The 13,428-nt window shown below is 46.7% G+C and overlaps 1 protein-coding gene across 1 annotated transcript in view; it reads left to right on the top strand.

Annotated features, from left to right (window-relative positions):
* The window catches only part of LOC134038939 (transcription factor 4-like), a 107,117-nt gene extending 99,971 nt beyond the window's left edge, over positions 1–7,146 (top strand). The window contains 5 exon segments of the mRNA XM_062484608.1: positions 1,667–1,787; positions 3,876–4,020; positions 4,718–4,947; positions 5,308–5,462; positions 6,569–7,146. Coding sequence (XP_062340592.1) covers positions 1,667–1,787; positions 3,876–4,020; positions 4,718–4,947; positions 5,308–5,444 — 633 coding nt within the window. The 3' untranslated portion in view covers positions 5,445–5,462; positions 6,569–7,146.
* Positions 7,147–13,428: the final 6,282 nt, after the last annotated feature.

Below are 13,428 nucleotides of genomic sequence, written 5' to 3'. Positions count from 1 at the left end.
CACCCCCTCCCACCCACCTCCCCCCCAGCCATCCTCAGGGGTCCTCTCTGAGGTGGAGCGTCCTCGGGGGGGGGGGGGGTGGCACAGCCAGGCAAGCGTTGACAGCATCAGTGCAGTATGCCACGATGCCATCTGCTCCTGTCCGTCACGCGTCTCGTCTCCTCCTGACTCCGACTCCAGACTGCTGCACGGCTGCTGTGCCGCGGCTTCCCGCACGACTCCCTGCGCTGCACACCCCAAACACACACACACACACATATACACACTCTCAGACACGCACACAGGAAGGGTAAGTGGACAAAGCGCACGGGGCAATCCAAGGAACCCCCCTCAGATCGTTTTATTTCCATATTCAAATCATGATCAAATGGGGCTAGAAGGGGGGTGGGGGGGGGGGGGGGGGGCATTATATTGCGTGGTGGACACCCACTAATCACCCCTGCCGCCTTCTCACACTTATCAAAAAAAAAAAAAGTTGCCAGAGAACAGCTCAGCTCCGCACTTGACCCAGAAACTTTGGCGCCTCCCCCCCACCCACGCATAACGAGGGCGGTGGCGCGGGCGTTTCAAGCGCCGTCCCCCTGATTAACACCGGCACAGATGACAGCGCGACACCGGGAGCGCGTCTCCCCTAGCGACGGCCCCGCGTTTGCCAGGCTCCCATTGCGATACTAATTTACCCAGCGTTTTTTTTTTCTTCCCCGACGTTAAAACCTTTTATTAAATATGTATGCCAGCCCCTTCCATCCTCAGCCAGGGTGGTGCCATTTTGCATTTGGGGAGCCGTGTTGTGATGAAAGACGAGCAAACAAACGCCGGCTTGGAACGCTCTCTGCCTGCTCTTCCCCGCAAAGCCGTTCGACATTTTCTGATATTTGCATCAAGCGGGGGGAGCCGTGGCTGACATCTCGGGGCTGCTCTGTCAGAGGCTTAGCTGGAATTACCGACAGGGAGAGAGAAGAAAGTGGCAGGTCCTCCTCCGATTCTATCCCTCAACCCATAGAAAAGAGAGGAGAGAGAGAGAGAGAGAGGGTGAGAGAGAGAGAGAGAGAGAGAGAGAGAGGGTGAGAGAGAGAGATAGAGAGAGAGAGAGAGAGAGAGAGAGAGAGAGAGAGAGAGAGAGAGAGAGAGAGAGAGAGAGAGAGAGAGATGAAAAACTTGTGCCAAATCGCAATTCCTGCTGGATCTGCCGATTCTGTCGGGGGAATTAGGAAGCCCACAATTAAACATATGGGCATTAAGATAATTGTCAGTTGTGTTGGCGGACATGATGGAAGACAGATGGATGTGAATCAGTGAGCTCCGCAGAGGCACCCTGGGAGATCATTTTGTATTTTACCTGCCTGAGCAGCTACGGCAGGTTCGGCTGCAGCGACGGGAAGATGCGAAAGCGGGCGCGCGCGGGCGCTGTCTGGTTCCGCAGCGTGAGGCTGCCCTCTGCAGGTCACACGCGGCACTTCACCCATGGAGAGCGGCCGGGTAAAAAGGGAGGGCAAGGCCGATGAAGGAAAAAAAGTATTATTTTTTTTACTGTGAAAAGTCAGGAATGCATCCTCCTCCGTTTCTGCATAAAGGAACCGTGTGTCGAATTCTCGCGAGCGTTACGTGCTTGGGAGCGGAGCCGTGTCGCTAAAGAGTTGGGCCGTGTGTGTGTGTCTGTCCGCAGGTGGGGTCTCACAGAGAAGACGGCAGCGCGGGTCTCCGTGGCAGCCACCAAGTGCCGGTCCCCCAGCTCCCCGTGCAGTCAGCCACCTCGCCCGATCTCAGCCAGCCGGATCCTTACCGGGGTGAGTGTGTGTGCGTCTCTCTCTCTTTTGGATGTGCGGTGTGTGTGTGTCTTTGTTGGGGTGTGAGCATGTGTGTTTCTCTTGGTGTGGGTGTGTGTCTTTGTGTTGGGGTGTGTGTCATGGGGGGGGGGGGGGGGGTGCAGGGTCAAGGTTATGTCGACGCTCACTGAGGGAACGACGGGAGCCAGTGCTGCAGCCAGGCGTCCCGCTGGGCCCCTGTAGACTGTTCTAGAACGCAGGACCCAGTTCCTGACGGAGAACAGTATCCACCTCTCCCACAGAGACGGACGAGCGCTTCAAACGCGCCGCAGTTCACCACGCGCAGCGCGGCTGCCGTGGCCTTGGAAACGGCTGACACGAAACACCGACATCACCGGTGGAATGAAAAAGACACAGAAAGGGACGACAAACAAACGCACACACACCAACAAAAAAGACGTCTGCAAGAATAAAGCGTTTACAGTAGCAACAAACGCACACACACCAAAAAAAACACGTCTACAAGAATAAAGCGTTTACAGTAGCCAGCAATCTCTACAAGCCAGCCACACGACGACAGTAAAACCAGTTCATTCGGCACACCGCAACTTTAACGTCCAAGTAACAATGAGGTCACAGAGAACACACGTATATTATTTTCAGATATGAATATGTAGACGGAAATTGCACATGACGGAGTCCTATGAAGCCAATTAGCCCCGGGGCTTGTTTAAAGGACCAAAAAATCACCGCCTTGGCAACAAGCGTGTGTGTGCGTGTATGCACGGCGACCGAAGCCAAGTGGTTAATGAGGTGTTGAGCGCTATAAAGCTAAGGAGAGAAACTCACTCCTCTCCGCCACAGTCCTCCACAGCCAGTCCAGACCAGAGGAGGCCAGACAAGGCTGAGAGACTATAAATAAATAATGGATATTAAAGTGTTATTGGCAGGAGTGGAGCGAAGCAGTTGCAGGATTGTGGCTTTTCCTCTTACTCCCGGCCACGGATCACCTCCTCTCTGCTCTGGCTCGGAGGACCGAGGGGGAATTAAGCTGTATAATCGAGTTATTGCAACCACTCGGCATCATTTCCTGTAAGCACAGGAAGTCTCTTTACCTCGGCTGGGGTCGGCTGCATGAACCCAGGGGTGCAGTTTAGCTTTGGCGTTCCCTGCCGCGCAATCGCAACGACGCCACACGAGCTTGCTCCCCGACTCTGGGAAAGTCGAGGTGGGGAGGGGAAAAAGCTGGCCGCTTTGAGCTGCGAAGCTTTGTTTAGCATGTTTGGCCTGTTTTGATGGAGGGGGGGGGGGGTTTGGAAGCACAAAGTCACTTTATACTCTGTGCTTTAGGCCCATTCAGCCCCTTGCAGCATGCATAAACAAGCAAGGGATTGTGCCCTGGGACTGGAGTCGAGTCGTGACCAGACAGCTAGCCGTGATCCCACCGCACAGGCAGCCGGCATGGCGCCATTTTGTGTCTGTGTGCGTCTCTGCGGCCGAGGGCATTTTGTGCCTCTCTGTCTGCGCGAGGGTCTAAAACAAAAAAGGGAGTGTTTTCTGTTGACAACGAAAGTTGGCACCGACCCACCGAGAGTGACGTCAAACAAAGAGAGAAGTATTCTCCCACCGGGGGGTGAGAAGCGGGGGGGTGGGGGGGTGGGGGGGGGTCGATTCTTAGACTCGTCGAACCTCTTTTGTGTCCCCCCCCCGTCCCCCCCCAGACACTCCCCCTGTCTCCCTCCTGTTTGTCCCTCCCAACCCCCCATCTCTCCAGCTAGTAATAGCCTGGCACAGACACACACGCACGCACAGCTAAAAACACACACACGCATTAATCCCTATTCATGTGGGGGTTCCATCACTGTCTGATCATTCAAAAGATAATAAATAGTCTATAGATAATGGCTGGCATTCGTCCAGTGAACACAGACTCGCTCCCATCCTTGAGCTGACCTCCAAACGAAGCGAGCCGAAAGCCCCCATGTGTCAATGAAACCGGGGTCTACGGACGCCAGCCTGTTCTGATCTCCCTGTCGATGAAGACGAAGGTTTATCATCCATGTATCCTAACGCTGTGTGATGTCACTCTGCCCCCCCCCCCCCCTCCAGCGCTGTCCAGCGGTCTGCAGGGCCAGAGCGCCTCGTCGGTCAGCTCGGAGATCAAGTCGGAGGACGAGGGGGACGAGAACCTCCAGGACGGCAAGGAGCCCAAGAAGGAGGACCTGGACAACAAGGATCTCAAGTCCATCGACAGGTCAAGATCTAGGATTAGGCCCCGCCCCGTCAGTGCTCGCTTCGTCGAACTCCCTCTCGTGGGAGTTGGACGAAGCGATCGGTGTGCTTTCGAGGGGCGGCTAAATGAATGTCGAAATCAAACGACTCGGATGGCCCGCCATGTGACATTGTTTCAGGCGCACTCACATACTTGCAATGTTCTCACGCTGTCAGTGCCTTTTTCTGGGGGTTTCCAGCGAGTACACACACTTAAGCTTCTATTTCACACACACACTCTCTACAGCCACACCTGTGCTTTACACACACACACACACACACACACATGCTCATCTTTTGGCCGATTCCGCAGTCCTTCCATGGTCTTGAGCCTGGTTTTAGCTGCCTCTCACACACAAGAGTATCCCCCCTTTTTCCAGATTCCCAACGGTACACTATGTGCACCCCCCCCCCCCCATCCCAGGATAAACACCGTTCGGGGTTTATAAGACTTCTACCTGGAATGACTAATCTGAACCATTCGAATCCCAAATGATGACAATAGAAAGGTCTGGTTTGCAAAAGGAAGAACCGTATGTGATCTCAAGCATACAAATAGTTGGCATATCTGTCGATAGTGTGTTTGTTTGTGATCGTGACTGAACTTCCATCCCTGAATCCCCACTCCTCCTCCACTTCCACCTTCACCTCCTCCTCCACCCCCATTGGCCCCCCCGCAGCAACGCCGACGACGAGGACCTCTCCCCGGAGCAGAAGATCGAGCGGGAGAAGGAGAGGAGGATGGCCAACAACGCCCGCGAGCGCCTGCGGGTGCGGGACATCAACGAGGCCTTCAAGGAGCTGGGCCGCATGGTGCAGCTGCACCTGAAGAGCGACAAGCCCCAGACTAAGCTGCTCATCCTCCACCAGGCCGTGGCCGTCATCCTCAGCCTGGAGCAGCAAGTCCGAGGTCAGGGTCCCTCCGAGAGGAGACACCCCTCCTCCACACCTCCACACACACACACACATAGGACTCCTAACCTAGACACAGGACCTCAGTCTTAGATGGACACCTGGCTCCAGATGGACACCCCCACCCTCAGGTGTAGGTGGGCTCCTAACCCCCACTTGGTGGCGCCGTTGCGGGTTTTTGAGGAAGCAAGGGGAATGCGTGCCATTTGGGTTCCCGGCTCAATACAATATATATGAACAGGGGGGCTCATGAGCTATTTCTGTTTGAAGAAGAAAGCCCCCCTCCTCCCATTTTTTGACTGAGGTCGTGTGTGCGTGTGCGTGTGTGTGTGTGCGTGCGTGCGTGTGCGTATTCCAGAGAGGAACCTGAATCCGAAGGCCGCGTGTCTGAAGAGACGGGAGGAGGAGAAGGGCTCGTCCGACGGGCCGTCCCTCTCCTTGGCCGCCGCCCACCACGCCATGGGCGACGCCTCCAACCCCATGGGACAAATGTAAAAAGCCACCCCATAAATGGTCAGAGGATTTCACTTTAAACTAATCTGCTGTTTCATATTTGTACCATGATTTGCCATTAACCGAACAAAATAGAAAAAATAATAATAATTGGATATACAATTTAATCTGGCTCCATAAAAAAAAAAAAATAATGGAATACTATTTCAAAGTGTTATCAGTCCAGCACAGTTACTCTGCTTACCTCTCTATAATATGTAAATGAAAAGACTTCCTAAACGAAGAAGCACAATAATGACACAAGGGTTATTGTCGGATGCTAATCAAAATTGATTTGCAAGAGCAGAGATGCATAGTTTTCTGTGAATGGCATTACTGATAACTTTGGGGCTGGCTAACACCACAAACCCTATTCATTTGATTCAAAACACCGGGTACATTTTAACAACAGATTGGCAGTAAGTGTGCTTTTAATGTCTGTCTGTGTGTTTCTCTGTGTGTGTGTGTGTGTCATTAATGTGTTTGTTTCTGCTGTGATTTCCTTGAACTCACCAGGTGAAAATCTGTCACCTCATTATGTGTATCAGCATGTGTGTACAAATGTGTGCATGTGCGTGTACCGTGTGTGTGTGTGTACCGTGTGTGTGTGTGTCTGTGTGCGTGCACGCGTGTTTATGAGAAGTAAGAATGCTCGGTTATCACCAATTCACAGCGCAAAGTACCAAAAGTCGTAGTACACTACACTAATATAAGGGCGGATCGGATCACTTCCCTCTCGAGGAAGATTTCTAGAGGCCCTGAAGCCCAACGAGGGTCCGAAGAGTCACTCAGTCCTGCTGCACGGTCCCATTCCAGACATCAAAGAGCCCGGGGGGCGACACTGTCATCAAGCCACACCTCCTCGCACTCCCATCATGCACCAGTGGCAGAGCATCACGTACAGTAGCGGGATGATGTGGAGCGAGATGTGGGTGTCCCGTTGGCCCAAATCGCGATTAGAAGTCGTCTGAGCGTGTGTGCGTGTTTGGGTCTGGTGTTTGTCGCGTGCCCGTAACGGATCCAGTCGCACGCCTGGGTCCGGTGGTTTTTTGGGGGTGTTTGTACAGGGACAGGTGAGTGCGCGCCGCAGTGTCAGTAACCCTCGCTCTCTCTCCGCCCCTCTTCAGGTCCAAGCTGCCGGAGTTCATTAAAATGATGAGCGATCACTTCCTTTGACAACGTTCCTCTGTTCCTGCCACTCAGTCACGCCAATCAACTGACAACCCCGACCAACGGCATCATTTGTTTTCCCTGATCCCTTTGTCTCCTTTCGAAATGAACCAACTTACCACCACATGTATATTGGCTATGGATTACAGATACAAGAGATTCTTCTTTTTCTTCTTTTCAGCATTCCCAATTTAAAAAAGGTTATATATACAGTACGAGGAAAGGATCAAAAATATATATAAAACTGAAGAAAAAAAAAAGTGCAACTCAATGGGGGACTCTTCAAACATATCATTATGTTGTAACAATGTTGCAGAGCTGTTGAACGCAGCCCTTTGACTGAATGGCAATCCTCTCCACACTGTGGAACACTTGCTGTCGTGCCTGAACTCCTCTTGGATGCATAAAGTCAGATAGTTATATACAAAATCAATCATTCAGTCTCGATGGGAGGGGCTATGACTTAAAAAAAAAGCTAGAAATTATGTCGAATTTCAAGAATTTGCAATAATGAAAAAGTGTACTTCTTTTGGAGCCGAACAGATGAATTTAGGGTTAAACAATTCTAGCCTTGGGCTTACCTTGGTGAGTCGGGCTGTATAGCAGAGGAGAGAGAGAGAGGGAATCATTGGTGCCCCCTGCAGCCACGTAAAACCAGCAAATAATGACCTGATTCAGATATTCAGACACAATTTATTTGGCCATTCTTGTGGATGGGTGGGACAGCAGGAGCTTCTGATTGGTCATTAGGCCATTGGTAGTACTACTCCTAGTTACTCCATGTGACAAATTAGATGAAGGCTTGAGAGAAAAGGAAGGGGGAGGGGCGGGGGGCTGCACCTAGGTCAGAATGAGATTACTCACCCCCCCATGATGACACTCAATTTGAGGGGATCCATCCAAGCAGTCCTATTGTCGTTTGATCTGTCTGGTTGAACTCCCCTTCCTGTCTAGCACATCTAAGCCCCCCCCTGCCAGTGTCCGCTCTGCCCCCCCCCCCCCCCCCCCTTCCCTCGTCCCTCCAAGACCCAGCCCCCCCCCTCCCAAGCCCCAGAGATGCAATTTGAACATTCACTTCTACCAACGTGCCTTTTAGAGTTCATATCATTCAAATGCCAGAGGAGGACATTTATCTGAACTTTTTAGGATGCAAGCTTAGGGAACCGTTAGTTATTAGGACTATGCAGTCAGGTTTTTTACGACCTGGGATTTAAAAAAAGTAAAAAGGAAAAAAAAGTATTTTTTTGGATAAACTGTATTTAATGTACTGTATGCTTATATGTAATTAGAAGGCGTGCTCCTGAACATACCCCTGGTTTTAGTCAGATGATCCTCCCCGGTTCTCTTTCTTCAGACCCCCCCCCCCCCCTCTACTCCAAGTTGCAGCCTGTTTCCATAGTGAACAACACGTCTGTTATTGAGCATTGTATTATAGCTATCGGCTTTTTATCAATATGGCTTGTCCGTGGGCCACTGTAGTCCTCAGTACAAGTGTGTGGTTGTATGTGTAAAACGGATTTTCTCCTCTTTTTTATCTTTCTCTTATTCTTTGTCTGTTCTGGTTTCTCTGTCGGAAAAAAGCGAACCACAACTTGCCGACGTTTGTCGGCAGCTGTTTTTAACGTGGTTTCAGTTATCCAATCAACATGAGGCACTGAGACTGGAGAAGAATCTATTTGAAAATTGATATATATAAATGTAAAATATATACAGTATATAAGGAAGGTGCCGTTTTCAAATGAGAGCTTGTTTTGGGGGGATGAATTATTTTCTCAAAGATGGGCCGAGAGGTGGAGAGGCATCTCAGTGTTACTTTTCAAGAGACATGACTTTGATCTAAATCTCTGACGTGCCGTGACATCACACTGACTGTACAGCATCCTCCAGAGGACAAAAGGGACGGGAGTTCCCTCTGCTCCAATCACTGCTATTCAGCTGTCTAAGGAAAACACAGACATTTGTAAATTGTATGCAACAAATGCAAACTTACCATTATTTTGAAATTGTGTATGTAAAAGTTATATTTTTACATGTAGACTGTCGTTATTTTGTGTTTAGAAAATACGTTGTATCAGTTTTTTGTTAAAAGATGAAAAAGTAATTCAGTGTGTGTTGAATATGTGTCACATTGAAAATGTAGTGAGGTCAACAACTTCAAAATCATTTTTCAACATTTATGTTTATATTTCCGGGAACATTTTGGAGGGATGGGGGATTGGAAATCGAAAAGGTATATAATATGTATTTCATTCTCCATGCTCATGACATTACCATTTTTAATTGTATTTTTGAAGAAATTGTGTAAATAGTCATTATGCACAGGGTTCATGTGGATTTGGTGGAGTAACAACTTTCGGGGAGTGAGAGATGACTTGTTTCCGTTGTATGATGGTTGTATTTGTCTGGTCAATGTAGCCAGGTGCCAAAATTAAAGTTCAGTAAATGGCACTTGTGTGTCATGGTTTAGCTTTCGGCTCACTGTTACGTCTACTGCCCACTCTGTTGACCGGTTCCCTACAAACAACAGAACTAAATTCTCCCAGGTTATCCCAGGTTATTTGTCCTCCAGTTCTAGCTTGGGTGCTAAACATGTGTCTGTCAGATGCCATCCTGCACCTTGTTCCTTAATGTATCTCACCTGGAAACGTCCTTCGTTAGAGGGTTCATGAACAGCATGATTGTCTAGGAATAAACCCCCTCATCGTCGATTTGATGTTAATATAGTGTTCAATTTCGATTCGATAGAAGGCTGCGGGTGCGTTCACTGCATACAACAATCCTTTCAGCTATTTCCCCAAAAAGAGGTGACGTGTGCAAATCCTTTTTCTGTCAATTATTGCAGTGTTCGCCATCTAAATCCAGCTTTCGAGTTCTCGCAAAGCTATTTTCATTGGACCTGGGACAAACACTTTGTATGAGATTTACCCTGCTTCCCTGAGTGCTTACATACAGTTTTTGCAAGGTCTCGTCTCATATGTTCTCTGCATTAAACATCCAAATCTGTTGTAGGTTCTATACTCCAGAATTCAATTTCTCAAATTTGTGTCTTGTCTCTGTAGCAAAAGGACATTTGTTTTTCATCCTGGTCACGCAGCCATAGACCTGAAGATTAGCTTTCTCACTGATCTAACACTAAAAGTCCAGCTCACTGGGTTGAGCATGTCTTTCCTTCGAAGACTCGTGTTTGATTCCAGCTTTGAGCACATGTGCATCTCTCCTGTCAGTGACTGAGAGCTTTCTCTAAGCTTGTTTCCCCCCCACCCCCCCACCCCTGTTAACTGTTATCATTGACAACGCTTGCTCCCCAGAGAAACCTTTTTAAATGGCCACATTGTCACTGTAAAAGGTCTTTATTGGGTGCTGAAGAGATCCCGCACTTATCAGTCCCACCTTCACAACAAAAGATTTGTCCCATCAATATATACCAATCGGGCATATATGAGGTGGATACTGGTCAATTCTAATGGCAAGCCACAGGTAGATCTGTGTTTTCAAGAGTAAACAGATGATGACAGTTCCTATTAAGGGTATATTTCATTACAGGAGCACAGATGAAAACAAACAGCAACACAAAGCTGATATTTGGTAATTGAGCAAAGTACAGTGTATTTTCAGTGTGCAAAAGAATGAAAAAACCTGCATTTTATACGAATGGTTAGCATGGGTGTTTGAGTGGTGCTGCTTTTGGCAGAAAACACAAGACTCATTTTGTAAAACTGAACGATAATAAAATGAACAATCATAGGGGGGCTCCGTGTTTTTTAACAACTGCATTGATTTAAGAGAATTATTTACATCCACTGCCAGAAAAAAAACCTGCCAATGTTTTCGATATTGTCAATATTGCCAAGTATGCTCTTTGTGACATAAATCACCTTTAGAATTATTATGTCAGTGAAAGCTAACAAAAGAGTCTTCTGGAATTGACTGATTCATTACCAGATTTAACTAAGTACAATTTGTAGTTAACACCACAAGAAACACCATTCAGACTGTTTTAAGAATGTGACTCGATCCACATTTTGTGTCCATATCCTACAGATTATCCTCAGTGGCTGTCGGGATATAAAATGCAGATATGTGCACCTTTTTTAGGACGAGGCCTGAATTTAGCTTTTAATTTGAAGTTCGGATGAGCCTAATTTTTGTCTTCTAGTTTTGCCAGAAATGAACAGTGACACCTGTCAGTCAATTCAAGTATGCAATTTGTACAGATCCAGTCTTCCGTATTGTTCAGTTACTCAAGAGTCATGTTTGACTACACTGCATTTCGGAGGTGAGGGTGTATTGAAAACAATGACTGATCATGCTCATCTGATATCTCATGGCAAAACAATACAACATAGTACGGAAGCATTCACTCGTTTCCAGTGAACCATGAACAAGCACAAAATGTAAACAACTAATAGACTGGAAGATATAAAGTAATATATATGTATCGCAAAGTCTAAGAAAAAAAAAACGGTGGCACCATGGTTTCAATGGCTGCTTATTTGATCTGGGTAGTCATTCTTCTCTTGTTTGAGTCATCTTTGTGGAGTGGTTTAAACATGTTCATTTCAGAGTATTCTAGACATATGTAATGGTGAAAATATATGAACTGTGGCCTTTTTCATTCTTATTGTTACTTGTGATGCAATTAAGTGAAGAAAAAATACATTAAGCAGAGAATTACCATGTATCAGTGCCTGGCTTTTTGTTAAAGCTTCCTTTGTCTAGTGCTCTTTTGCTATGAAATAGACTAGTGCACCCTATCATAGAAAAACAGTACCTAAATTTAAAACAAATTATATTTGGCTTATTTTTAGCAGGGGCAATCCTTTTATACCAGGAATATTGAGGAAATAACAAAACATTGAAAATGTCCTATTCTAAATATTCCCGTTTGTAGATTTTTGGAACCATTCAAAGTAAAAGTTTGTTACTTTATTTTACTATTTAAAGATGTTATTTTACCATGTGTTACTAAGACGAAACTGTATGGTGTTTTCAGTGGTGGGGACAGACAGACACAGAGAGAGTCCCATCGAACCTACAGCAGTGATTCTAAAGAAATATAAAAGATAAACAGTTACACTTTCTTTCCAATGTGAGGCTGAGTGCCTCAAGCCTTTTTTCAAGTATTTTGGTGCGTGTGTTTTGAATTTTTGTTCCTTCTTCTTTTTTTTACTTTTTTCGTAATTCTTTCTGCTTTTCTGTTGTATTCTTTAGTTTGTTTTACGTTGTTTATTATTATTATTATTATTATTGTTGTTTATTATTATTACTTTTTTCGGATTAGTAGAAGTGTCCAAACAGGTTGTGTGCTGGAGTGTCTTCAAGCCAGACCATCGTAGGCTATTGCCTGTTGTTTTTCATCTTGTAGTTATTCAATGAAGTCATGTACATGACCGTTCTGTAGCAATAAATGTGCCATTTTTATAACCTAGCGCTTTCATGGGTCTTGCTTTTTGTTGTTGTTCATAGCAGACAATTAATATAAGAAAGAACAGTACAGTTTACGTCCTAAGTGTCTTAAGAAGGTGTCTTCAGCCAACACCTAGGATCAAGATGGACTGTACTGTACGAAGTAGAACCTGGTTTGTTTTGGGCTTTCACATAATGAAAAACATCCCCGTCATGAAACAGTAGGGTTAGATTTAGAGATAGCCAACCTGATTTCATGGATAGATTTCCGTACGATTTGGAGTCGGATTTCACATCAGGGTCTGGCATGGAAAGAGATGGTAGATGCCTAGGCCTGCCTTGTCTCTCACTGCATGTTCCTCTGTGGTTCCTCATCATGTTCAGATGACTCTGATTGGTTGACTCACGGCTTGAATTTAAGAGTTTATGAGATTTACCTGATCACTCATGTCTCTGAAATTAAGGGCTTAAACCACAGACAATGACTCTCCAGCTTGAGTCACTGGCTGGGAAAGCTGCACTGCTTGTTCGGAGTGGGATGATGTCATTACATCTAGTCGAGGGAAAGTGTGGAAACAAAAAACAATTTGTGCTTCTTTGTTGTTTTGGTCTGTTAAAGCCCCATTCGTTCAAGTGGGAACTTAATTAACTTTACCGCAACATTAGACAGAAAAAGTAAAGTGTTGTCAACTTTTAAATTCCTGTCTCCTTGAAATATTGGATTTAGAAGGCTGTCAGACATAATTTCGATATTATGCTTGAGAGATCGACCCAACCCATTATCTAATCTCAGTTGATCATGAAGTTGAGATGAGAGGAGATCTTGCCTGATGTGCATTCTTACAAGCATCTTCATGAGTAAAGCACAGCCAAGTGCCTGATGTCAGTGTTTCACAATCTCCCCCTGAGGCTTGGTCTGACATAGCTGATCGGCACTGTGACTCAAGGTTCGATCTGGTGCCACTCCTAGTGGAGGCATGCTCTCTCGTACTTGTACCTGCCACACAGGTCCCAGTCTCTCTCGAACCTAACTGTCCAGAAGTGGCTTTATACTTTATCAATGTCATTTCCTTTCTATTTCCTAGTACTCAAGTACTTTAGTCTTGGAGTTTAGTCAGACAGCCAACGGTCTAACAGTGGAATGTCAGGCGTGGCTGTAAGGTTGCTCAATTGGACTGTGGCCTTCCTTTAGTTGAGTAACTCTTATACTATCTTGTGCACTGCTGAAAAGATGTGGGGTTCTTGTGGTTTGTGTATTCCTGTGTTTGGCAGATGTAGGGATTGATACTTTGTCATCTTTGGTGCGGGGAACCCAAGTGTGAGCCACACGTTTATCTAGCAATGCGGTATGCTTGTTCTGTGAGAATGTTTACCTCTCAGTTTCATGGCCAGTGTCCCTCGTTCGCGAGTG

Source organism: Osmerus eperlanus, chromosome 18 (genome assembly GCF_963692335.1).
Source record: "Osmerus eperlanus chromosome 18, fOsmEpe2.1, whole genome shotgun sequence".
NCBI classification, from domain to species: Eukaryota; Metazoa; Chordata; class Actinopteri; order Osmeriformes; family Osmeridae; genus Osmerus; species Osmerus eperlanus.
This window is presented reverse-complemented; position numbering and strand designations above follow the sequence as displayed.